The sequence below is a fragment of the Equus przewalskii genome, chromosome 8 (assembly GCF_037783145.1).
Source record: "Equus przewalskii isolate Varuska chromosome 8, EquPr2, whole genome shotgun sequence".
NCBI lineage: Eukaryota > Metazoa > Chordata > Mammalia > Perissodactyla > Equidae > Equus > Equus przewalskii.
This window is the reverse complement of record NC_091838.1, coordinates 83,677,216-83,703,026: the sequence shown is the minus strand read 5'-3', so window position 1 is coordinate 83,703,026 and position 25,811 is coordinate 83,677,216. Positions and strand designations below refer to the sequence as shown.

The 25,811-nt window shown below is 53.7% G+C and overlaps 1 protein-coding gene across 5 annotated transcripts in view; it reads left to right on the top strand.

The window, feature by feature from the left end:
• Positions 1-25,811, top strand: part of ZC3H3 (zinc finger CCCH-type containing 3) — a 98,359-nt gene that overhangs the window by 68,246 nt on the left and 4,302 nt on the right. For 3 of the 5 annotated variants that reach the window (XM_070632122.1, XM_070632121.1, XM_070632124.1), the window contains exons 5-9: positions 1,516-1,703; positions 7,675-7,717; positions 7,791-7,952; positions 8,060-8,129; positions 10,539-10,670. In XM_070632122.1, the coding sequence (XP_070488223.1) occupies positions 1,516-1,703; positions 7,675-7,717; positions 7,791-7,952; positions 8,060-8,129; positions 10,539-10,670 (595 nt within the window). Of the gene's footprint in view, positions 1-1,515; positions 1,704-7,674; positions 7,718-7,790; positions 7,981-8,059; positions 8,130-10,538; positions 10,671-25,811 lie in introns of all 5 variants that reach the window. The other 2 variants (XM_070632123.1, XM_070632120.1) reach the window with 1 other exon arrangement.

The window sequence follows — 25,811 nt, the reverse complement described above, 5'->3', positions numbered from 1 at the left end:
GTGCACGCTGTTCCTCTAATGGGCCCTCAGAGGCTTCGGGTTGGCAAGAATTACCCCCAACTTGCAGATGGAGAGACCAAGGCCCAGAGGGGCCACGGGGGTCGGGCTGCAGCTACGCCTAAGAGCAGGGCTGCTTGACCCCCGACACCTCACTTCTGGGCAAGGGCACCCTCCCCACCTTGGTCAGCCTATGTTCTAGGACACCGAGGCCTGCCTGTCCCCTCTGCACTTGTCAGACCCCTGTCTGGGGGCCTCTCCCTGGCCGTGGGCAGCCAGGAAAGGGTCTACTGCTGCCCCAGGAGGAGTTGGGGATCCATGTGCTCCCCAGGGGAAGGGAGTGCAGGGCCCTGGGGGCCTCATTGTGAGCACATTGGAGACCCGGGAGGGAGGTTGCCTGCACTGCGCCCACAGGACAGGCCCTGGTTCGCTGTCCTACTCCCCACTTCATCTGGTTTCCCCCGGGGCCCTGAGCATGGCTGGCGGCAGTGCCTCAGTGGGGGCTGTGCTCCTCATGTCCTGCCCTCCTGCTGCTTGGGGGCCACCTTCGGGTGCAGGCGATGCACGCGGGACAGCCCACACTCATCTGCCCAGATATGCCAGTGGGGCACAGTGCATACACTGGGTGGAATAGTGTTAGAGCAAGAATCTGAGCTGATACGGAATTGAGCTCAACTGCAGAAATAAACTACCACTGAAACATGTCCTGAGGGGGAGAGGCCCCTCCCTTCTGGAGTCGTGGTGGGCTTGTCTCCATGCCCCGCACCCTGAGGGGGAAAGCCCTGTCCCCTCATCTCAGTGGCAGCCTGGCCACGTGACAGCTGGTGGGAGCATGTCAGCCAGGACAGCCGCAGGCTCACGGTTTGTGCTGGCCTGGCATCCCTGAGCCTGGGGCCCTGTGGCCACTGCCCACCACAGCCGTAGTGTCTACAAGGGAACATCTCTCTAAGTGGGGGCATCAGGGGCCTCCTCCCAACCCACTCTGCCCATGGGCTTCCCATGGGCGTCGGTCGTCCACTTGGCCAACCACACAGGCTGTCCCAGGCCTCTTCCAGCCTTTGACCTTGAGGCAACTCCTGTCTTGCCCCAAACAGCTTGCCTGGGTGCCAGTCTGTGAGGCTGTTGCCTCCACTCAGTGCTGGGCTCTCGGTGTGGTGGAGCTGACCCCACGTCTTCTGCTGTCCTGAGACCGTGTGATGGGCACAGGGGCAACGCTTGGGGGAAGATGTTCCTGGGCAGTGGTGACGGCATAGACCCTCAAGAGCCACCTCAGTGCATGTGCCGAGGGCCTTCCCCTCACAATGGCGCCCTCAAGAGCCCCTGCCAGGAGGCCAGGCCATGTGCATGTTGGGAGAGGGAGGCCTGTCCCCTCTCTGTGTCCTTCAGGGGCTCATGTGGTTCCAGCCTGGTTGGTGGGGTGGGCATTGCCACCTCCTCTCCTGCGTTGGGGCAGGTGACAGAGGTCTCCTGACTGTGGGCCCTGGGCCTGGGCTAACAGGCATTTCCCTGTCTCTGCAGGTCCCTGGTGCTGAATCGCCTCCGCCCCACCGCGGCGGGTGGGAAAGCCCAGCCCACCTCCCCTCGGTGGCGGAACAAAGGCTACCGCTGCATTGGAGGGGTACTCTACAAGGTGTCAGCCAACAAACTGTCCAAGACCTACGGCCGGCCCAGCGGTGATGGGGGCAGCAGGCCCCTCCTGCGCACAGGTGAGGCTCCTCAGTGGTGGGGGCCAAGAAGCCCTTGGTCCGGGCCTCTGACTCCCTATGTAGTAGTGCGTGCCTGCTCAGGGCTTGCCCCAGATCTAGGCAGGCGGGGCCTGGCACTCCCAGGGAGCCGATCCAAGTGACTGCTTCCCAGTGGGCCACATCCCAGCCTGGGAATCCATCGTCCTACTCTCCAGTGCTCACAGAGCAGAGCCTAACAAGGTGGCCGGAGCAGGCAGGGCACCAATGGGGAGGCCTTGCAGCCTCTGCATCCCCCAGGGATGGCCCCGGGTGGGACGACTCTTGCTTGACTGAGCGGCCACTGATTTTCCCTGTTTTGCTCCTGGACAAAGGAGCTGAGCCCGGGTACTGTAAACACGCCCGGGCGAGCGAACACCTGGGGCCGTAGCGCCCCGTAATTGCATTGGCAACGCCTCCCAACTGTGTCTGGAGGCAGCCGCTGCCACCACGTGTGCCCTCGCAGCCTGGGGAAACAGGCCAAGGAGAAGGAAATGCTTTGGATTCGCTTATTGTACAAATTAACTAGAAAAACGTTTTGGCTTCAGTCCAGTTTTACCCCCTTCCAAGGTTGCAGGCAGTCTGGGGATCACAGAGGCCCAGCTGCCCCAGCCCCCACCTTGCCCATCCAAAGGGGCAGGAGGGAGGAGGGGGGTGGCAGGGGCTGTCTGTGGGTGGGAGGCAGCCCCAGCACCCCTCCCAGAAGCCCCTCCCAGGGCCTCTGTCTTTGGGACTCCGGGTCGCCTGGCTGCCTTCTTCCAGGCAAGGTACACTGGGCTCCCCAGGAGAGTCACCAGGGGGCCCGGGAGGCCATGGCTCTGCCCCATCATTGTGTGTCTCAGTTCCCCCTCCTTTCCTCGAGGGATTGGGCTCTGTGATCTCTCAGGGCCTTTCTGCCTTGGCCTTGGCCTTGGCATGCTTGCTAGGTAGAGGAGCAGGTGCAGAGCCCTGGCTGGGTCTCCTCACGGGGACTTCGTAAGACTCAGCCTGGAGGGGCTGCTGCCGTGGCCCCGGGACAGCCCTCTCTCCACTCCTAGCCAGTCCCACACTGGTTTCCTCCAATCCCCAGAACTTGGCAGGCCCACGGCATTGGCGCTCACGGTCTGAGGGCCCTCGTGCAGCTGTTGGCATTGCGGAGGGTGGGCGTCTCAGAACCCTGCTCTGTCACTGTCTCTATCTGGACAAAGCAGAGCCCTGCCTAGCCTGCTGCTCCCGCCGAGCCAGGCCCTTTGGAGGACTGGCCCCAGCCAGGCTGGTGTGCAGGCTGGACGGGGCCACAGAGGTCTTGTGGGCAGCCACTCTGCAGTGATGTCCCGGTTGGCTTCATGTGGCAAGGCCTCAAGGTGGCCTCTCTTTGGGTCATACCTGCTGTCCCCAGCCTCCGGCTGGGCCTTTTGGTGAAGGGTACCTAGGCACCACTGGCCTAGCCCCATCCATCACCCTTCCCCATCCCGCCCTGACACCACGGTTGACTGGCAGGCAGGACCCAAGGTCTGCTCTTTGCTCTCCTCACTCGGGGGCTGAATGGAACTCATTGGCAGGCCGATGGGACTCTGCCAGTGTTTCCTTGGCCACATGTCATGGAGCCATGCCCACTTGAGCCTCAGTCATTCACACCAGGTCTTAGGGACTCCTCCCTGGCCAGACGAGAGACTGGGTGTCGTGGCACTGGCACCATCTGCATGCAGGGACCCAGGAGCTGGTCCTGGTTTGGAGCCCTAATGGCCCTCGTTAGGATCCTGCTGCCCACATCCCTTGGGCTGCAGAGGGCCACCTCTACCCTGGACCCCGATCCCAAGTGGGCTGGGTGAACCCTTGGGGTGGGGCTACACCCACCACCCCAATCCTCAGTGGCGTCCTTGGCAGGACAAGAGGTGCCTGAGGCTGAGAGAAGAAGGAGGTTTGGACTCACGCCTCCTCACAGACACCTGTGTGGAGGCCACGCTCACGCTGGGCTCTGAGTTGAAGCTGGAGCCCCGGGTGAGCCCAGGCTCTCACCTTGGGGGTGGTCCTCAGAGCAGGTGGGAGGGGCCCAATGAGGGCCTAAGGGGGGCCACTCCCTCTCTCCCACCCAGGCAGGCGGCAGGCCCAGGGAGGGGCTGTCACATTTCTCACTGGGGAGGATGGCACACTGAGCCTGCTCCCCTCTAAGTGCTGAGCTCTGCAGAATCCCACCTTCCCGCTTACATGCATGGAGTGTGCCAGAGCTGTCCTGGCCTTCCCCGACTCCCTGCAGCCCACAGCCTCCCGGCAAGAAAGTGAGGAGGACAGTGGCCTCTGGGGCAGGGTGGACAGGCAGGGTCCCGGGAGTCCTCTTCCCCACTGACCTGCCCCTTCAGGCTACAGCAGCCTGTGTCCTGTGGCCCAGTCTTGCTGGCGGCTGAGGGGCCTGAGTCCTGGGCCTCAGCCTCCCCACTTCGTGGGCAGCTGAGAGATGGGATTTGGAGCACAGACAACAAGGCAGTCTGTCCTGGGGCACACGGCAGAGCCAGAGCCCCCCGAGGACCTGCTCATTCTGCCTGGCCAGCAGATGTGGGCACAGCTCCAGCTGCCTGGACCCCTGTATGGGTGGCCAACTCCTCGCTGTGAGGAAGGTGGATTGCTCCCAGCTGTGGGAATGCCTGCTGACCAGCGGCCCACTTAGATGAATAATAATTAAAGAAATAAATTTTGTCTTCTGGTGTCAGCGGAACTTTGACTTCAGCAAGAAAGTGCAGCCCTCCTTGGGAGGGGGCAGGGGCTCTGCCTCTGCCTCTCCTGGCCCCTCCTGTTCCCTCCTCTCCTCCCAGTTGCTGGGCTGCTCTAGGACAGCAGCAGCCCCTAGTTGGGGTGCCCCAGGCATCCCAGGCTTTGTGGGGAAGAGAAGTGCAGAGCCTTGTCCCTGCCCGCCCCCCCAGCCCCAGGGGCAAGGCCTTATGGGCAGACCTCAACCACCCTGAACCCTAGGACCAAGCACTTTCCTCCCAGGCCCAAGGCCCACCAGCCCAGGGACCCCTCCCCACATACTTTGGCCTGGGACCCAGTACAGCCAGGTGTGGGTCCTGACGGGTGCTGTGCTGGGTCTAGCACGTGTCGTGGCCCCAAGAGCCTACAGTCCCTGTGGTGGAGTGGAACCTGCTAGAGCCACCTCTCAGCCTAGGTTGCAGGGCTGGCCCCTGTGCTTGTTCTGAGCCCCCCGGCCCCAGAGTGAGGCAGACAGGGGCTGTATCCTTCCTGCTGCGGACCGGCCACCACCCACCCATGAACACCACCTATCTCCTCATCTGTGACCTGCCTGCCCTGCCCAGAATGGCACCAGACAGAGGGCCCTGCCAGCCTAGCCAGAGCCAAGGCCCCACCCCACTGCCTCCCTCCCTCCCAGATGCCTCTTCCTGGAGCTCCCTCTGCTGTGGGAGCCCAGCATCTACAATTTCAGTCTTCTTCCTAAGGGGGACCATGTACTGGGCTAGGGCCTAATGGGCTTTGAGCTCAGCAGACCAGGGGCCTGATTTCCTAGGAAAGGCCAGGCAGGCCAGGGCGCCATGGGGGAGTCGGGGCTGGCGGGGCTGGCGGTGCTGCTGCTCCCTCTGACCTGAGAGCCCCCGACTTGGGCTTCCCGCCCCGTCAGGGGTGAGGCGCTGCCTGCTGGGGACTGATGGGGGTGGGGGTTGCCAGGAGCCGGCTGTGTCTATTTTGGGAAGATCCCTGGGAAGTGCAAGTTCTCTGGAAGGCTTGGCGCCTCCTGCTCCAAGGTTGCCGAGGGTTTTCAGCTGAACTTGTTAGCACCTCTCAGCGCCCCTCTGGCCACTCTTTAAGCCAGCTACTTTATGTGCATTTTTTAACACTGCAAAGCATTTGAAAAGGTGCCTCTTGTTCTTGTCAAAACTCCCACCATGAGCCCTACACTGGCACTTTTTAAGAGTAAAAAGTGGAAAGGGGAGTAAACCCCACCCTCCCAGGCCAGGCCTGGGGGCCAGAATCTGACGGGCGGACATGTGACGACAGCGGTCCCTGGTGGGAGCAGATGGCGCCACAGCGTCACCGGCAGCATGGGTGACAGCCTGGGAAGCTGTGCTCACCAGCAGCTATCAAATTGCACTGTCACCCAGGGGCTGGCAGGTGTATGGACACCATGTGCTGCCTGGACTGGCCTCCACTGCCATCCCCAGGACTGGTGTCCCTGGTTTGGGAACCGGGACTTTATTGTGGCCTGTGGCCATCCTGAGACCACCTCCCCGCTGGCCTCTCTCACCTTGAGCCCCTCTCTCCCCCACGCCCCTCCTTGTGTCTTGCTGACACCCTGGGCCCTCTGTTTCGTGTTCCCCCTCCCCCACATCATAATACCGTAACCAGCTCTGCTTGTGTTCCCGCTGCCTGGGCCGCTGTGTGGAGCATTTCCTTCCCATTGCGGGTCTTGCTGCTCAGCCCTGGAGCTGCCCTTTTTAAACTTGAGGAGACTGAGGCTCAGGGAGGGGCAGACACTGGCGAGAGGGGCAGCGCCAGCAGGGCAGTGAGGGCGCTGGCCCAGAGATGGTGTGCCAAGTGTCCAGGGAGCTGTCAGGGCCTAGCAGCAGGCGGGATGTGGAGAGGGGCGTCTGAGGTTCCAGTCTGTGGGGCACGAGGGAGTCTGGGTTTGGACAGGCCGTGTGAAGTGTCAGAACACTTGTATGACCCGGTCTGAGCTCAGGAGGTGGGACTGAGCTGAGTGGACCCCGGAATGGTCGCCCTGGGGAGAGGGAGGGAAGGCCTGCAATGGCAGGAGGGCCTCCACCCAGCTCTGGCTCCAGTGCTGGCCGCTCAGGGCCAGGCAGTTTCAGGACATCCCTTTTTAAACCTGGGATGCTTTGTCATTGCCTCAGGTCCCTAGAATTTGTGAGTGATGTCACTTTTGCCTCCTACTGCCGGATCCATTTCAGCAGTCGCCTGTAGGAAATTAGATCTGGTCTCGGAAGGGTCAAGTGTGTGTGTGAGCGGCAGAGAGAGCCTTCATGGCCGTCCTGAGCAGGCTCTCACCCTGCCCTCCTCTGTCCTGGGGGGTGACCTTATGTCTGAAAGGCAGGCAGGGGGCTGTGTATCAATTGGGACCCTCATCTTGCAGGGCAAGCTCACACCCACCAGGACAGTGCTGCCCACCTGCCTCACGTTGCCAGCCTCCCCCAGCCCAGCCCCACCCGAACCCCGACTGCCCTGGCTATGAGTGCCCACTGCTCCCTTCCTATCACCGCTGTCCACTTTGTGAACAACTCCCCCTTGGGCCACACTTGGTGACCTCAGTGGTGCTTTGCTTGGTTTTTGTGCGTGGGGTTTTGAGCAACGTCTCATATGCCATCTCCAAAATTGTGAGGAGTGGGCACTCGCCAGGGTCCACGGGACCTCTGAGCCAGATGCACTTGTCCGAGGCCCCCACAGGCCGAGGTCGACACACAGCCCCACTGAGCCTGGGGTGAGGGCTTCAGGCCGCAGCCTCATTCTTCTTTTCTTTGTCTTTGTTTTACAACCCTTTAAGTATGTGAACATCTTTGGCTACTGCAAAGCCAGGTGGCATTCCCGGACCCCACTCAGATCCCATTTTCCTGGGCTCTGCTTCAGGCAGAGGGAGGTGGCAGGAAGGCCCCACCACCCACTGTTCTTGGGACCACCTGCCTTGATGCGAGCCCACTGCTCACCGCCAGTGGCCTTGGGGAGCCATGCCAGCCCTGGTCCCTGAGCCCTCGTCCCTGCACAGCTCATTCCCACCGCCTCACTTCAGCCTCTCCACTGCGGGGCGGGGATGGTAGCCCAGCAGCTTCCTCAACACTGTGTCCCCAGAAGGGACAGTCTGGCAGGGGCCCAGGAAGACATGCGACCCGGCCCGAGGGGAGGGCGAGCAGTTTCCTGGAGAGCACAGCAGTGCCTGAGTTCAGCGCTGGGGACTAGTGGACAGAAGGCAGAGCGGGGGGGGCAATGGGCCTGGCGTGACCCAGCCTCTTGCCCACAGGCCGGTTGGACCCTGCCAGCAGCTGCAGCCGCTCCCTGGCCAGGTACGTCCTTGGGGTTGGGTGGGTGGGGGCTCCCTGTCCAGCCTTGGGCTCACGGCCTCTGCCCCATCCGCAGCCGGGCCGTCCAGCGCAGCCTGGCCATTGTCCGGCAGGCGAGGCAGAAGAAGCGTCGGAAGAAGGAGGAGTACTGCATGTACTACAACCGCTTTGGCCGCTGCAAGCGCGGCGAGGGCTGCCCCTACATCCACGACCCCGAGAAGGTGGCCGTGTGCACCAGGTGCCCCCAACCCTTCTGGGCCTCTCAGGTGGGCTGGCGTGGGGTCTGCGTGAAGCCCTGCCCCTGGTCTCACTGGCCCCCTCGAACCCTCTTCCCCATTCGTATAGGTTTGTTCGGGGCACATGCAAGAAGACAGACGGGACCTGTCCCTTCTCCCACCACGTCTCCAAGGAGAAGGTGAGTGCCCGCACGGGCCGGATGGGCCGGGCTCCCCTAGGTGCGTTCCCTGAGGCCACATGCCAGGCACCCAGCCTTCGAGCAGGGGGTGCCCCCAAAGTTTTCCTTGGATTTGGGACACACAGACCCCTGTCCCCTGGTGTCCATGAGGAGCTGGCTGTGTGGCCTGAAGGCTCTGTTCCTCCATCCCCTCACAGGGGCCGTCCTGTTTGGCAGCTTCTTACCCCAGCCGCATGGGAGGTCTTCACCCTCACCTCACCACATGCCCAGGGCAGTGGCCCACAGGTGCCCCCAGGCAGCCGAGGTCTCACCTGCTCTCCAGGCCTGGGCTTGGCGAGGGCAGCTGTGTGAGACCCAGTGTGCAGGAAGGCTGCAGGCTCCCCAGGTGCCGGTGTGCAGAGGAGGGGAGGGAGGCACACAGCTGGACCCTTCCGTTCACGGCCCCTCCCCATTGGCCCGTGGTGAGCAGTGAGCACAAGTGGACCCCTCACACAGACCCCCATGGTGGGGCGTGAGCCAGTGCACAGGGAGGGGCAGAGCTGGGGGCTCTGAGGTCAGGGGTCAGCGCTGGCCTGGAGTGGGGGCTCAGCGAGTGAGGGAGGCGGATCAGCAGAGGCGCACTGCTGCTGCAACAGCTTTTCCCCTTGAGGAACTTGAAGAGAATCAGCATTTTTCTCCCTAATAGAGCTTCGAAACTCTGTTGTGAGCAGTTTGGAAATTCACGTCGAGTTTCGGGTTCATTAGCTCCCAGCTCCAAAGCCGGTGCACATTCCGAGCTGTCTAATGTGGACGCCCCGCACCAGCGCCCTGAATTAATGTTATTGTTATTTGTGTGGACGTGGTGGGTGCAAACAAGGTTAATTGAAATGAGAACGCAGTTTCCTCTTGATAACGGCCGCACTGACAGCTAGGAGGAGTTCCGTTTGGTGTAAGACTTGGCTTTATTATCCCTTTTTATTAGAGCTAATTTGGGCTCTATATCAAAAGCCACATTAAGGGAATTGTCTGCAGCCGCACCACCGCCAGCCCCAAACGGGCCAGCCCTTTTCCCCTCTGCGCTGCAGTTAAAAGACAATTAAAAATAAACTCTTGCACATTAAATCACCCTTTGTTTCTTTGCCTTTTCCTCTCCCTCCCTCCCCGGCCTCCTCCCTCTCCCACCTCACCCCAGAAAAGTGGCTTTTTGAAACCCTCATCTGGGTCCCCTGGCAGGCAGGCGGGAATGCAGTATGGGGGTGCCGTGAGGAGCCTGGCCCTGCAGTGTCGGCTAGTGGGGAGGCTAGCAGAGACCGGGGGCTGCAGAGGGCGCAGGTGGGGCAGGTCTGACACAGGAGGCAGGAGGAGGGACGAGCTCCCACAGAGGCCCTGGGAGGGGTAACAGGACTGGGAAGGTGAGCTTGTGGCACCATCCCATTCCCTGCGATGGGCCCAGAAAGCCCAGGAGGCTGGCCCGCGGAAGGCACAGGGCTCACCCCAAGGGTCCCTGGTGAGCGGTCAGGGTGGGTGAGATCAGAGACCCCTTACCACCACCACTGGCCCTCGGGCCTCAGTTTCCTCCAACAGAGAGGAGTTGGGCTGCATTTCTTCTGCTCCCAGTCTGGGGGCCAGGGACTGCTGGGGGCCGCATGGCCCTGCCTAGGCTGCCCACTCCACATCCCTGCCTGGGTCTCCCCCAGACCCTCTGCCTGGCCTCCAGTCAGTGCAAAGACTTGGGCTGCTCCAAGGTGTCTCCTTACCCTCCCAATAGTCCACCACCCAGGCTTCTCCAGGCAGAGGCAGGTCTCCAGCCCACAGGCACTGTCCAGTGCCCACGCACCACGCAGCTAGGAAATCTGCCGGGTTTCCAGGCCCCGTAGGCCGTCACCCTACCTAGAGCCCCCATGCTCTGCCTTCCCCCAGCCAGCCCTGTCCTTCTAGATGCCAACCCCTCCTGGCCTATCCCACCGTAGCACCACAGCCTGGAAACTGGGCAGGCTCAGAGCAGGTGACTGATGGGTGACAGCACATCTGAGCCAGGGCCAGCCCTGCCTCGATGTCCTTGTCTGGACCATGCGAGGGTCAATGTGTCTTGCCTGGGTGGCCATGCCTTCTGGGGAAGCCAGGAGTCTGACCTCGGGGTAGGCAGCCCCACCTGGCCTGGCCTCCAGTGCCCTCGGCTCCTGCTGGCCACACTCCTGCTGGCAGCATTGTGTGTTCATTTCTCCCTCGGAGCAGGATCATGGTGAGGGTCTCCAGCCACAGTCTGTGGCTCACACCTGGCCTGGAACCCCTGGCGGATCCTTGGAGTCCTAGTGTTATCACCTGTAGTGGGGTGTAGACACCTGACAGGAGGGTTTGGGGGTGGAGGGGCCTGCGCACAGGGGCTGCGGGGGCTACTGGCCTCACCCTTGGCCACCGCCTTCCCCACAGATGCCCGTGTGCTCCTACTTCCTGAAGGGGATCTGCAGCAACAGCAACTGTCCCTACAGCCACGTCTACGTGTCCCGGAAGGCAGAGGTCTGCGCCGACTTCCTCAAAGGCTACTGCCCGCTGGGTGCAAAGGTGAGGGGGCGGGGCAGGTGCGCTGGGAGTCAGGGACTGGCCGGCGGGCGACTCTGCTTTGCCTCCTCCCACCTGTCATCTTCACCTGTCAGCGTGAGGGCTGCTGTTGTGGGAAACTCCCCACAGCTGAGCGAACTGGGTCCTTCCTTCTTACTTACATGCTTGCTTCAGAGCGGACTCAGCCGGGACAGGGCCAGTGGGAGGCTGCACGGGCAGACACAGCTCTGGGCTGGGGGTCCCCAGATGGGCTTCTTCAGTCCCTGGTGTCCCAAGAAGGAGCCTGCTCACCAGCCCAGGGGCCTGCAACAAGGCCTGCTGCCACCCTGTCCCCAGCCCTTGTAAGTGACAGCCCTGCCTCAGGGGCCTGCAGTCTGCATTGGGGGCACCAGGGCTGGGGCTGCATGGGGACCCCCGACGAAGATGAGGACACCAGGTCCTCCCCTGCAGGCGCCTGGGGCCACAGGGCTGGGCCTTGAGCAAGGGGAACATGTCAGTTCAGGGCCAGCCGCCTTGCTCCGAGGGTTCACACTGGGAATCACAGTAGCACAGGACCGCGCCCCTCCCTTCCTGTGCACAGCCCTCTACTGCATCCTCCCCTCCTGCAACAAGGCTGAGGCCTGGGCCAGGCCAGACTCGGCAGACCCGGGACCTCACCGGGAGCTGGTGGGTCACCTTGAAGGACACCTGGAACACTGGCAGGGAGGCCCTTCCCAGGGAGGGGGGTCCCCGAGGTGATTCCAGACTGGGCCCAGGTTGTGGGGGCAGGACCCCCACAGAGGCTGTGGGTGATTATTGTAAAATATTCCAATTTAAATGAAAATATCAAAGCGGTATTTAAGTTCTGCTTCTATTAGTGGAAGTGCTTACTGCGTTCCTTTCGGCGTGTCGGCGCTGCGTGGCTGCCACATGATGGATAGCAGCTTGTAATTATATATGGGGGAAAGCGCTGAGCCGGCCGGATCCAGCGGGACGAGAGGCAGCAGCCTGGGCCGGCGAGGGTTAACTTTATTCTCTAAATAATATAAAAAGTGCTGAGTCGTCACCTTGCGCCTAGAGTAGAAGTCCTCAAATGGGCCCCAGAGAGTTCATAATATTCCACTGAATCAAGTGAAATTGTTAACCTTGCTTCATAAAGCCATGGCTTGTTAAAGAGGCACGTTTCCTTTTCTTGTGAATAATTTAGACTGGGAGTAAAGCTGCTCCTGCCCCTTTTGGGGGGCTCATGCAGCTGCTCCAGGCCCTACGGCTCAGAGGTCAGCCTCTGCCAGGTGCCTGGCCCCTGACCCATCTCATCTCCTACCCTCAGGAACAGCCCCTCCATCCCTCCGACTCTCAGGACACATTGACGACTAGGCTGCCCTTCTGTGTGTTGCCTGTCACCTTGGCTGGTCTGCTATCCAGACATCACAGTGGTGGTGCTTTGTCCCTGCATCCCGTCGAGGGTCCTAGGATGCCATCACTCCTTGTGCTAGTGGCTGGTCCCCCTTGGTCACTTGTCATGATGTCAGCTGAGTCGCTCCATTTGTCTTCTTTCTAGTTAATGCACGTGTTGTGGGAGACACTTTGAGACTCCAGGAAAGCCCACTGTCACCCGCTAGTTTTAACAGCCACCAGCGTTCCTCATCTGCCACACTTGGCTGCCATCGTCCTCTACACTTGCTAGTGGTGCCTTCTGAGGAGGAGCTTTCTCTTCGCCCCGTTTCTCCCGTTTATGTATTTGTACCAGTGTGGACTCGGGTTCCTCCTGTACTCAGAGTTACGTCCATGACTATGACTGTCCAGGGGGACGCTCCTGGGGCCCCAGTTTGTGTTTGGGGCACATCCTTGCTTTCTGGCACCACAGCGTGCTGCAGGCTCACCTCGCTCCTGCCCTGTTCTGGACCTGGAATGGCCACTCCTCCCAGGAGTCCTGGCTCCTTTTCGTTGTGTTTAAAACTTGTGGGCTAGGTGCTCACTGCTGCTGGGGTGTCGCTGCCCCCAGCCCCTCCGGGTGCACAGAGCTGGGAAGTACCCACGTACATGCGTGTGACTTACCCCATGGCCACCTCTGTACCAAGACAGCAAGTACACGCCGACACCCCCTGCTGCAGCCCAGCCCTCCCGTGTTCTCCATCGACTTATTTCTCCATCCCTGTGTGTAGTTAGTGCCCGGCCTGCGCAGGGCGCTCTGCCTGCTAGAGGCGGTCCCAGCAGTGAGCTGAGTCGCTAGGATCCCCTCCTCTGCATGGCCGCTCCCGTCCCCTGCTTCACCCTGCCTTGCAGAAGCTCTTATGTCCTCTGGAGATCATTCTTTGGTTTTGGAATCACAGACAGCATTTTCCCTGTCACCACCTGTTAACTTTGCCCGTGGAATCCTTCCTTAGGCCAAAGTCCTTCCTGTTTTTATGGGGTGCAAAGTCCTTCCATTTTTCGCCCTGTGGGTCTTGTTCCAGGGATCCCCGCCCCCAGGGCCATGAGCGCTCCATCTTCTCCTCCAGCATGGCTTCACAAGCGTGGCAAGACAGGCTTGGGAGAGCTCTGGATGTTGGCTCGGACCCCAGTCCAACCCTGTCCCTGCTACTGTTAGCCATGACCCTGCGCCAGCTGCCCACCCCCAGCCTCAGTTTCCTCTTCTATGAAGTTGGGATAATGGTAGTGCCTACCGCAGAGCAGGGTTATGATGATTAAGGGGGTTCATGTGGCAGTTTGCAGCCTTCTGAGCGGGCCCTGGGAAGTGGGGAAGGCCCCACGGAGTCAGCTGGTGTCAGTGTCACTTAGTTGTCTGTGGTGTGAGTTGGGACCTCATTTAACTTTTCTCCATATAGTGAGCCCTTCCCGCCCGAACTACCCATGAAGCTCTCCATCCTCTCCTCTCTGCATTGGTGGTGCCAGTTAGAAGAAGAGCCAGCTTTATTGAGGGGCAGTTTACACGCCAGCCACGCCATCCATTGCAGGTGTCCGCGTCAGTGATTTGTAGTAAATTTACAGTGTGCTGTCGTCAACCACTATCTGGGTTAGAACATTTGCATCACCCCAAACGTGCCCTCAACTCCTTTTGTAGTTGGTCCCATCTCTGCCCCGACTCCCGGCCAGGCAACACTAACCTACCTTCTGTCTCTATAAATTTGTCTTTTCTGGGCGTTTCGTACATTGGAGTCCTACAATACTCAGACTTTTGTGTCTGACTTCTTTCATTTAACACGTTTTTGAGGGTCATTGTGCTGTGCTCTCTGTCAGGACTCATTGCTTTTTATGGCTGGATGGAGCTCCTTTGCGGGGGGAGACCACGTTCTCTTCATCCCTTCACCAGTGGATGGACTTTTGGGTTGTTTGCCGTTTGGAGCCACTCTGAATAACCCTGCTGTGAACATCTGTGTACAAGTCCCGTGTGGATGTAGGCTCTTGTTCTCTCGGGTAGATACCGGGAGTGGAAGTGCCGGGTCCAGTGACGACTCAGGTTTACCTGCCTGTTTTCTTACATTCCCACCAGGAGTGAGTGAGGGTTTCATTCCGTGACATCCTTGCTGGCACTGGTTATCTGATCTCGCGCTGTGGATTTATTTCGAGTTTCTGTGACAGCCAATGATGGCAAGCACCTTGTGTGCTTATTGGCCATTCTTGTATTTTAACAGCTTTAGTGAGATGTAATTCATATGCCATACAATTCACCCCTTTAAGTGTACAATGCAGTGGTATATTACATTGCTAATTGTTTAAATTGTGGTGAAATAAGCATAACATAAACTACACCGTATTTAAGCATGTGGGTTCTGTGACGCTAAGTGCCTTCATAATACTGTGCGACCATCGTCACCACTGTTTCCAAAACCTTTCATTACCCCAAACAGAATCTCTAAACATTCAGCAATAACTCCCCATTCCCTCTTTCCCCAGCTCCTGGCAACCACTAATCTACATTTTGTCTCGATGAATTTGCCTATTCTAGATTTTTAATGTAAGTGGAATCATACACTATTTGTCCTTTCGTTTCTGGCTTCTTTCACTTAGCATCCATGTTGTAGCACGTGTTGGTGCCTCATTCCTTTTTATGGCTAACAGACCATTGTGTGAGGGGACTACACTCTGTTTATCCATGTATCTGGTGACAGACACTCGGGTCGTACCTTTTGGATACTGTGACTAATGCTGCTATGAACATTGACCTACAAGTGTCTGTTCAAGTCCCTGCTTTCACTTCCTTTGGGTAGACACCTGGGAGTAGAATTGCTGATTATGGGGTAATTCTGTGTTTAGCTATCTGAGGAACTATCAAACTGTTTCCCATAATGGCTGTGCTGTTGAACATCCCTATCAGCAGTGTACGAGGGTTCCAGTTTCTCTACATCCTCATCAACGCTTTATTTTCCTTTTCTTTTTTTAATAGCCATCCTAGTGGATGGCATATCATTATGGTTTCGATTTGCATTTCCCTAAAGACTAATGATGTTGAGCTTCTTTTCATGTGCTTATTGATCATTGATATATCTTCTTTTGAGACACATCAAGTCCTTTGCCTAGTTTTGAATTGGGTCGATTGGGTTTTTTTGTTGTTAAATTTTAGGAGTTCTTTATATATTCTAGAAATTAACCCCTTTTCAGAGCATATGATTTGCCAATATTTTCTCCCATTCTGTAGGTTGTCTTTTTACTCTCTTGATAGTGTACTTTGATGCACAAAAGTTTTTTATTTTTATTAAATACAATTGATTTTTCTTCTATTGCTAGCGCTTTGGTGTCACACCAAGAAAACTTTGTCAAGTCCAGTGTCTCGCGAAGCTTTTCCCCCGTGTTTCCTTGTAAGAGTTTTATAGTTTTAGCTCTAAAGTTTAGGTCTGTGATCTATTTTGAGTTATTTTTTGTATGTGTTGTTAGATAAGGGCCCAACTTCATTCTTTTGCATATGAATAGCCAGTTTTCCCAGCATCATTTGCTGAAAAGATGGTACTTTCCCAGTTGAAAGGTCTTTGTTGAAAATCTATTAACCATCCATGTAAGGGTTTGGTTCCAGGCTCTCTATTCTATTCCATTGGTCTATATGTCAATCCTTACACCAGTGTTTTGAATACTCAAGCTTTATAATAAGTGTTTTTTAAAGCTTTTATTTTTCCTTTTTCTCCCCAAGGCCCCCCAGTACACAGTTGTATATTTTTAGTTGTGGGTCCTTCTAGTTGTGGCCTGTGGGATGCCGCCTTGGCATGGCTTAGTGAGCGGTGCCATGTCCGCACCCAGGATCCAAACCAGCCAAACCCTGGGCCACCGAAGCAGAATGCAAAACTTAACCGCTCAGCCCGAGGCCGGCCCCCTATAATAAGTTTTGAAATCAGGAAGTGTGAATCCTTCACGTTTTGTTCTTCTTTTCCAATATTGTTTCATCTATTCAGGGTTCCTTAAGATTTCATATGAATTTTTAGATGAGTTTTTCGATTTCTGTTACAAAAAAAAGGCCTTTGGGAGTTTGAAAGGGATTTTTTTTTGTTTTAAGATTTTTTTATTTTTCCTTTTTCTCCCCAAAGCCCCCTGGTACACAGTTGTGTATTTTTAGTTGTGGGTCCCTCTAGTTGTGGCATGTGGGTTGCCGCCTCAGCATGGCCTGTTGAGCAGTGCCTTGTGCGCACCCAGGATTCGAACTGGCGAAACGCTGGGCCACCAAAGCAGAGCGCGCGAGCTTAATCACTCGGCCACGGGGCCAGCCCCATATTTTTTTTTGTGTGTGAGGAAGATTGGCCCTGAGCTAACATCTGTTGCCAATCTTCGTCTTTTTGCTGAGGAAGACTGTTGCTGAGCTAATGTCTGTTGGTCTTCCTCTGTTTTATGTGGGATTTTGCCACAGCGTGGCTTGGCGGGCGGTACTGAGTCTGCTCCCGGGATCTGAACCTGCGAACCCCGGGCCGCCAGAGCAGAGCGCTCGGACCTAACCACTGTGTCCGCCCCTGGGATTCTGATAGTGAATCTGCGGTCACTTTGGGAAGTATTGTCGTCTTAACAATAGTAGGTCCTCCGGCCGTGAGCGTGGGGTGTGCTTCAGTTTATTTAGACCTTCATTGATTTCCTTCAGCCGCGTTTTGTAGTTTTCAGTGTACAAGTCTTTTGCATCCTTGGTTAAATTTATTCCTATGCATTTTGTACTTTTCAATGTTATTGTAAATTGAGTTGTTTTTTAATTTCCTTTTTAGGTTGTTCGTTGCAAGCGTGTAATAATACAATTGTTTTTGTGTGTTGATTTTATATCCTGATATTTTGCTGAGTTCATTTATTAGCTCTGATAATTCTTTTGGTGGATTCTTGGGGTTTTCTACATATAAGATTATGTCATTTGCTAACAGATAATTTTCTTTTTGATTTGAGTGCCTTTTATTTATTCATTTATTTATTTATTGCCTAATTGCTCTGGCTAGAACTTCCATACTGTGTTGAATAAAAGTATCAAAAGGGGACATCCTTGTCTGTTCTTCATCTTAGAGGAAGAGCTTTCAGAAGTTTTCAGTCTTTCACCATTGAGCATGATATCAGCTGTGGGCTTTTCATATAAGGTCTTTATCATGTTGAGGATGTTCCTTTCTTTTTTTTTTTTTGAGGAAGATTAGCCCTGAGCTAACATCTGCTGCCAGTCCTCCTCTTTTTGCTGAGGAAGACTAGCCCTGAGCTAACATCCGTGCCCATCTTCCTCTACTTTATATGTGGGACGCCTGCCACAGCATGGCTTGCCAAGCGGTGCCATGTCCGCGCCCGGGATCCAAACCGGCGAACCCAGGCCCCCAGTGGAACATGCGAACCTAACCGCTGCACCACCAGGCTGGCCCTGAGGATGTTCCTTTCTATTCCTAGTTTTTTGGGTGTTTTCATCACGAAGAGGTGTTGAATCTTGTCAAATCTTTTTGCATCAATTGAGATGATCATGTGGTCTTTTTCCCCCTTCATTCTATTAGACAGTCAGTCAATCATATTTGACCACATTGAATTACAATTACGTTGATTGATTTTTGGATGTTGAACCATCCTTCCCTTCTGAGAATAAATCCCACTTGGTCATGATGTGTAATTCTTTTAATATGCTGCTGAATTCAGTTTCCTAGTATCTTAAGGATTTTTACATCTGTATTCATAAGGAATATTGATCTGTACCTTCCTTTTCTTGTAGTATCTTTATCTGGTTTTGGTATAAGGGTAAGGCTAGTTTCATAGATTGTTTTGGCTATTCAGAGTTAGAGAGTATTCCTGCCTCTTCAGTTTTTTGGAAGGGTTTGAGAAGAATAGGTGTTAATTCTTCTTTTCATGTTTAGTAGAATTCACCACTGAAGCCATTTGGTTTTGGGCTTTTCTTTCTTGGGAGGTTTTTGATTATTGATTCAATCTTCTTACTATATATGAATCTAATCAGATTTTCTATTTCTTCTTGAGTCAGTTTTGGTAGATTGTGTATTTCTAGGAATTGGTTTATTTCAGGTAAATTGTTAAATGTATGTATGTAGAATTGTTTGAAGTATTCCCTAATTATCCTTCTGATGTCTGTAGGGTCTTTAGTGACTCCTGTTTCATTCCTGATATTGAAAATTTGTGACTTTTCTCTTTTTATTTGTCTGTTTTGGTAGAGGTTTGTCATTATTGATCTTTTCAAAGAGTCAGCTCTTTGTTTTGTTGATTTTTCTCTTATTGTTTTTCTCTTCAATTTTATTAATTTCTGCTCTATGATATATCGTTATTCCTTGATCCATGGGCTGCAGAAAGGATGTTGTGTTCGCAAGCCTGAAAACAACATTAGTCTCGTTGTACCTCTCCATCAGAGCTCTTGTGGGACCAGGTGCATTGTCAGTGAGCGGTAATATCTTGAAAGGAATCTTTTTTTCTGATAGTAGGTGTCAACGATGGGCTCAAAAGATCCAGTAAACCATGTTGTAAACAGATGTGCTGTCATCCAGGCTTTGCTGTTCCATTTATAGAGCACAGGCAGAGTAGATTTAACATAATTCCTAAGGGCCCTAGGATATCTGGAATGGTAAATGAGCAGTGGCTTAAACTTAAAGTCACCAGCTGCATTAGCCTCTGACAAGAGAGTCAGCCTGCCCTTTGAAGCTTTGAAGCCAGGCGTTGACTTCTCCTCTCTGGCTGTGAAAGTCCTAGATGGCATCTTCTTCCAGAATAAGGCTGTGTTGTCTACACTGAAAATCTGTTGTTCGGTGCAGCCCCCTTCACCAGCAATCTCAGCTGGATCTTCTGGGTAACTTGCTGCAGCTTCTACACCAGCTCCTGCCGCTTCACTTCACTTTCATGTTATGGAGACGCTTCTTTCCTTAAACCTCACGAACCAACCTCTGCTGCTTCAGACTTTTCTTCTGCAGCTTCCTCCCCTCTCTCAGGCTTCGCACAATTGAAGAGTTAGGGCTTTGCTCTGGACTGGGCTTTGGCTTCAGGAAATGTTGTGGCTGCTTTGACCTTCTATCCAGACCACTCAGACTTTCTCCACATCAGCAATGAGGCTGTTTTGCTTTTTTGTCATTCGTGTGTTCACTTTTAATCTCCTTCAAGAAGTTCTCCTTTGCATTCACAACTTGGCTAACTGTTTGGTGCAAGAGGCCTAGCTTTCTGCCTATCCTGGCTTTCAACATGCCTTCCTCAGTAAGCTTAACCATTTTTAGCTTTTGATTTACAGTGAGAGACGTGAGACTCTTCCTTTCACCTGGACACCTAGAGGCCATGGTAGGGTTATTAAGTGGCCTATTTCAATGTTGCTGTGTCTCAGGGAATAAGGAGGCATGAGGAGAGGGAGAAAGATGGGGAATGGCTTGTCAGTGGGGCCGGCCCTGTGACGTAATGATTAAGTTCGGTGCACTCTGCTTTGGCTGTCCGGGTTCGCAGGTTCAGATCCCAGGCAAGGACCTACTCCACTCATTAGCCATGTTGTGGAGGCGTCTCACATACGAAATAGAGGAAGACTGGCACAGATGTTAGCTCAGGGCGAATCGTCCTCAGAAACAAACATAGACACACAACATTTATTGATTAAATTCACCGTCTTACATGGGTGCAGTTTGTGGCACCCCAAAATAATTACAATAGTAACATCAAAGATCATTGATCACAGATCACCGTAACAAATATAATAATGAAGGGGCCAGCCAGGTGGTGTAGTGGTTAGGTTTGTGCTCTCCACTTTGGCAGCCCAGGGTTTGCAGGTTCGGATCCTGGGTGTGGACGTAGCACTGCTCGTCAAGCCACACTGTGGCAGCATCCCACATAAAATAGAGGAAGATTGGCAACAGATGTTAGCTCAGGGCCAGTCTTCCTCACACACACACAAAAACAACAACAAATATAATAATGAAAAAGTTTGAAATATGACGAGAATTATCAAAATGTGACACAGATACATGAAGTGAGCAAATGCTCTTGGAAAAATGGCACCAGCATTTTTGTTTGACACAGGGTTACCACAAACCTTCAATTTGTAAAAAATTCAATATCTGAGAAGCACAATAAAGTAAGGTCTCCGTTTACTTATATAATCTCTGGATGACTCGTAACACCTGAGAAGATGTAAATGCTGTAAGAACAGTTGTTCCGCTGTATTGTGTAGGGAATAATGACGAGAAAGAAGTCTGCACGTGTTCGATACAAACCATCGTAGGCCTTTCGAGCAGGGGGGCATTTGAATCCTCAGATACAGAACCTGGGTACAGAGGGCCGACTGTGACATTCTCTCTTGTATCTGGAGCTTTTAACCTTTTCTATCTGTATTTAATTTGCGTTTCCTCTCTTTTCCCTGGGTTGTCTTCCCAGAGGCTTGCCCATCTAATTGTCCTTTCCGAAAGACAGATCCAGCCCTCGGGTCAGATTCTGTTGCTGCAGGCTCTGGGTCCTGTTCTCCAGTGACCTCTGATGCCCTCAGAACGAATCCAGCCCAGCCAGCACCTTGAGTTGGAGGGGGTCCCTGGTCCCCCCCACCCACCTCACCGCCTCCTGTGTGGGCTCGTTCATGACTCAGGGCCCAGCATAGAGTGCTGTTCATTTATTATGTTTAAAAACTTGTTATTTTGTAATAATTGTAGATTTACAGAGAAGTTGCAAAGATAGTGCAGAATTCCTATATACCCTTCACTCAGTCTCCCTACTGTTAGTATCTTACGTGACCATAACTAGCCATCTGTCAAAACTAAAAAGTTAGCATTGGTATGTTACTACCAACTTAACTCCAGGCTTTATTTGGATTTTACCGTTTTCCGCTAATTTCTGTTTTCCGTTCCAGGATATGACATTGCATTTGGTTACCAGTTTTGGAATCGATGAGGCAGGCCTTGGCCTAGGGTAGGCCTGGCGAATAGAGGGAAGTAGATGCATTCGAGAGGCCTGCAGAGGGGAGGAGAGGGGAGAGTCTGGGATGCCCTCCAACTGGAGAAGGGAGAGGCTTTGGTTTTGGAGGATGAGAAGGAAGCTGGTGAATCACTGAGGACAGGGCACGCTGATGGGCCACCCCAGTGGAGGTGTTGCTGGCAGTAGAGATCAGACCTAGCACCCAGGAGGGAGGAGTGCCAAGGGAGACTGCCTGTGCAGGAGGCCGAGGGCAGAGATGAGTTGGCAGGACCCTTGTGGAATGGGAAGGCCCGTGGCCCCCGGGCTGCACGAGCATTGGAGGCTACTGGGGACAAGCCAGATGGAAGATTCCACCGTGTTCGTAGCCAAGGAGAGGCCCACCAGAGTCCCTGCACTCCCCAGCTCTGCCACGGTTACCACTTGGCCCTGTCCTGGCAGATCACCTATCCTGGGGCAGGGAGGCAGTGGGGAAGGGCCCTAGAATGCAAGTGGGGACCCCAGGAGGTCCAGTGGCTGTGGAAGCGAGCACGGGTGGGCAGTGCAGTTGGTCCAGGTCCCTCGTGGCCTTGCCTTTGCGGAATGTGCTTCGTGGAGGGCAGGCTAGCATGTTGGGGAACAGTTTGTGCCGCAGGCTCTGCCAACCCGCCGTGGGGACCAGGGCTTTAGAGCTTGTAGCAAGGCATGGGCCACAAGCGTGGAGCGTATGACGGTCCTCTGATAGGAAACTCGACGATATCCAGGCAGCTTGTGCCTGTCACACTCATGGACCAGCTTCCTTGCCAGTACTTGGTAATGTTCAACCTCTTTTTTTTTTTTGACCATTTGAAGGATTAAAAGTTACTTCACTATATTTTTAAGTTTGCCTTTCTCTGATTTAAATGAAGCCAAACCCCCTCCCTATGTTTAAGCCCTTTGTGCCTTCTCTTAGGAGAAATACCTGAGATTGTGTTGGTTTTTTAAGTGAGGGTGGGGACATTTTTACATTGGGTTGGTTTTGTCTTACTGACTCACAGGAAATTAATAAAATATAAATATGAACGTAAAAAATATACAAATATAAAATACTGTAGATATTAATCTTTTGTCAGTCAGATAAGTGGCAAATACCTTCCTTCCGTTTGTGGTTTACTTTTTCACTTCTTTGCGATACATTTTGAAAAACAAAAGTTCTTAATTTTGGTGGAGGTCATCTCCTCAGTCTTCCTGTACGGTGTGTGCTTTCCGTGTCCTGTGGAGGACTCCTCCCCTGCTGCCAGTCAGGCCTCGTGTCTCACTCACCCTGTGGGCTCCCGCCTTTAGTCAGCTGCGAGTGATCTGCGTCCTTATATGGGGAAGCCTGTTCTCCCTGGACCTGTAGGCAGCTCCTCGAGAGCCGGCTTTTCGTAGACAAGGGTCTGTCTCTGGGCTCTCTGTTCTGTTCATTGCTCGGCTTGTCCCTGAGCCAATCCCATCCTCTCAGGATTATTTAAGCTTTACAGGAATTCATAATAATACAGCAAATTCCTTCACCGTGTTGTTCTTCACAGCCGTGTTAGCTATTCTTGTCCTTTATTCTTCCAGAAATGTATTTTAAATTCAATGTAAATTTTTTGAGAAGTTGGAATTTTGGTTGAGCTTGTCCTGAGTCCATGCTCAGTTTGCTGACACTTGGCACCTGTCTCTGCAGCGAGCCTTGCTGCCCAAGAACGAGCTGTCTGTCCCGAAGCAGGCAGGCCTCTCCTGTGGTGTCTTTTACTAAAGTTCTTACTTTTCTTGTTAGATTTACTCCTACCACTTTTTTTGTTATTATAAACATATTTTTAAATTTTATTTTTCTCACTGTTCATTGGTATATAGATATAATTTTTTTTATTGCTTTTGTTTCCAGCAACCTTGCTAAACTATATTATAATTGTTATAATTTACCTGGGGATTCTCTTGGGTTTTCCTACATGGACAATCACATCTTTTGCAAATAATAACCATTTTCTTCTTCCTTTGAGTTCAGTTCCGTTTTCTTTCTTTTACTTGCCTTCCCACCCTGGCTGTGACCCCAGGACAGTGTTGACTGTGATGGTAGTGGGCTTACAGCCTTTCCCCTCGATGAGTGATGCCTTCTGGAAGGTTCTTTGGGGAAAGGCTTTATATTAAACTAAGGAAGTTCTTTTCGATCACTGATTTGCACAACTTTGAATTGCGCTGTTTTTTTAAACGCTTCTTTCGTGTCTATTGAGGTGGTCATGTGATTCCTCTCTTTCAGTCTGTTAATGTGCTAATTTCTGTTGCATGATTTTCTGATGTTAAGCTAACCTTGCATTCCTCAGGTAAACTCAACTTGATCCTGATATACTAGTGTTTTTATACGTTGTAGGACTCAGTTGTTTATAATTTGTGTAGGACTTTTGAATCTTGGTTCATGAGTGAAATTGGCCTAACTGTTTTTTGTCATCTGGTACTGGTCAGGTTTGGGTTTCAAGATTGCTCTGGCCGCATCAGCCGAGTTGGGAAGTGTTCTCTGCTTCCCTCTTCTGTGGACCAGTTTGTGTGAGGCTGGAGTGACGCGTCTCTTGCATATTTGGTGGAACCACCAGCAGAACCCTGGGCTGGAGTTTGCTGTCTTTAACGACTGATTCAAATTCCTTTATGCTCACGGGAATATTCATTCAGCTTTCAGTTTTCTTCTTGTCAGTTTTTCTAGGATTTGTTGATCTCGCCTGTGTTTTCAGATTCATTGGCATAAAGTTGGTTCATTGCACCATCTTGACGCCCTTTTGCTTTCTGCAGAGTGATAGCCATGGCACTTTCATCTTTTCTAATGTCGTTTCTGTGTTCCTTTTCTCTTTATTTCCTCATGAATCTTACTGGAAACATTCATTAATATTTTCAAAAAACCAGCTTTTGACTCCCTTGGTTTTTGTTGCATTTTTGTTATTTTATTAATTTGTATTCTTCTCTTTATTTCCTTCCACCTGCTTTCTTTGGGTCATTCCGCTGTTGCCCTGAGGCGGTCGATCCTGTTTGCTGAAGGCCCACAGGGCTTGGGGCCTCCCCGAGTCCTGTGGCAGCTCGTCCCTCACGTGGGACAGGGCGTTTTCGTGTTATCATTTACTTCTAAAATATTGTCTCGTTTCCATTGTTCCTCCTTTGGCCCATGACTTATTTAGTTGTGCCTTTCTTAATCTCCAGACCTCTGGGGGTTGGAGTGGGTTGGTTGGTTTTGCTCTTTCCTCAGTGAGTGTGGTCTAGATGGGGAGCTCGGGCCTTTGGAATCTGGGGGTTGCTTTGTGTCCAGCGTGTTTCCCAGTAGATTTTCTTCTGTCGTTTTACTTTCTTGATAGCTCTTGGGTGATTTGAGAAAGTTCTTTACATTCAACGCTAGGTTTTCGGTTGTTCTCCGGAAGAGGGTTAGTTCAGACCAGGACTGTCCACTAGGAAGGTCAGCCAGCTGGGAACCACATGTGGGATTTAAAAGTTTCTAGTTAAAAAAAACAACAAAACAGGTGAAATGAACTTTATTTACCCATTGTCTCACAAATTTCAACATGTGATCAGGGAGGAAACACAAATGCCTTCTCTCACATTCTTCCTTTTCTGCTGAGTCTGGCCTCCTCCTGCATGTCGTGCCCAGAGCAGCTGTGTAGCTCATGGCCACCGCCAGGGTGGCGCCGGCCCTGGCACCCTCTGATCGCCTCTCCACGTGCAGCCCGGCATCCAGAGCTGGCTGTTGGAGGGTCTGCTGGCAGTGGGTCTTCTCTTATCTGGTGCAGGGCCCTCTCCCCCCGAGGTCCTTCCCATCCCCTCTACCTGCCCAAACTGCCCTTGTTCCCCAGAAGACCCCGCCTGCCCAGTCCCTGTAGCCAGCGCCGGCTGCCAACCCCGCCATGGCGCCTCAGCGTCCCTGTAGGGCTCCCCACTAGGGTTGGGCCACCAGGTTTCAGGACCCTGTGTCGCCAGCCGGGCGCAGTGGAGAGGGGCTTCGACTCCATGTGGAAGGAGTGAGTGAGCCGCTGTGGCCTGAGCCTGCCTTCTGCCGGGGGCAGGGGGTCCAGCCTACTGCAGGTATGAGCTGGCGTGAGGCACAGTGGGTGTGCAGCGGCCCTGCCACCTTCCCAGCCAGCCTACCAGCTGCAGTCTGCTCCCATCTGCATGCCAGACCCCAAGCACCAGTGTGAAGGGTTTCTAGTCTCTTGGTGGCAGCCAGAGGCCAGGTGTGAGGACAAGAATGGGACCAGTGTCCAGATTCTTCTCACAGAATGGGTGGCATGCTCCATGAGGTCCTCAGCCAGGCTCTTTTTCCTGGGTTCTGGGGGCAGGGCCAAGATCCAGGACTCAGAGGACAGATTCCAGAGAGGGAGGTTATGGGGCTTGGGAGGAAGTGGCTTGGCGGCCGTTGCTGCGTACCGTCGTGTGTTGAGTAACGGCAGGGACGCAGTCTGAGAAACGTGTTGCTAGGTGGTTTCGTTGTTGTGCGAACATGATGGAGTGACTTACGTAAACCTAGATGGTACAGCCTACTACACACCTAGGCTGGATGGCACTAAACTTATGGGGCCACCATCGTATCTGCCCTCCGTTGTTGACCGAGACGTCACCATGTGGCACGCGGCTGTATTCGCTGCATCAGAGCACACCCCGGACTGCGAGCACGCAGCCACTCTGGCACTGGGGCTGCCTGTAAACTGGACTCTGGGTGAGCTTGGCAGCTGCTCTGTTTGCTGTGGTTCTTGTCTGAGTCTGGGTCTCTCCAGCGCATCCCCAGCTGCCTGTCACCTGGCCCAACATGAAGGGCAGTCAGGGTGCCCCAGGCTCACTACTCTCTGCCTTCTCCTCCGGGTCATGCCCACTAAGCCAGCTGCAGGGGGCGTGGGGAAAAGAGGA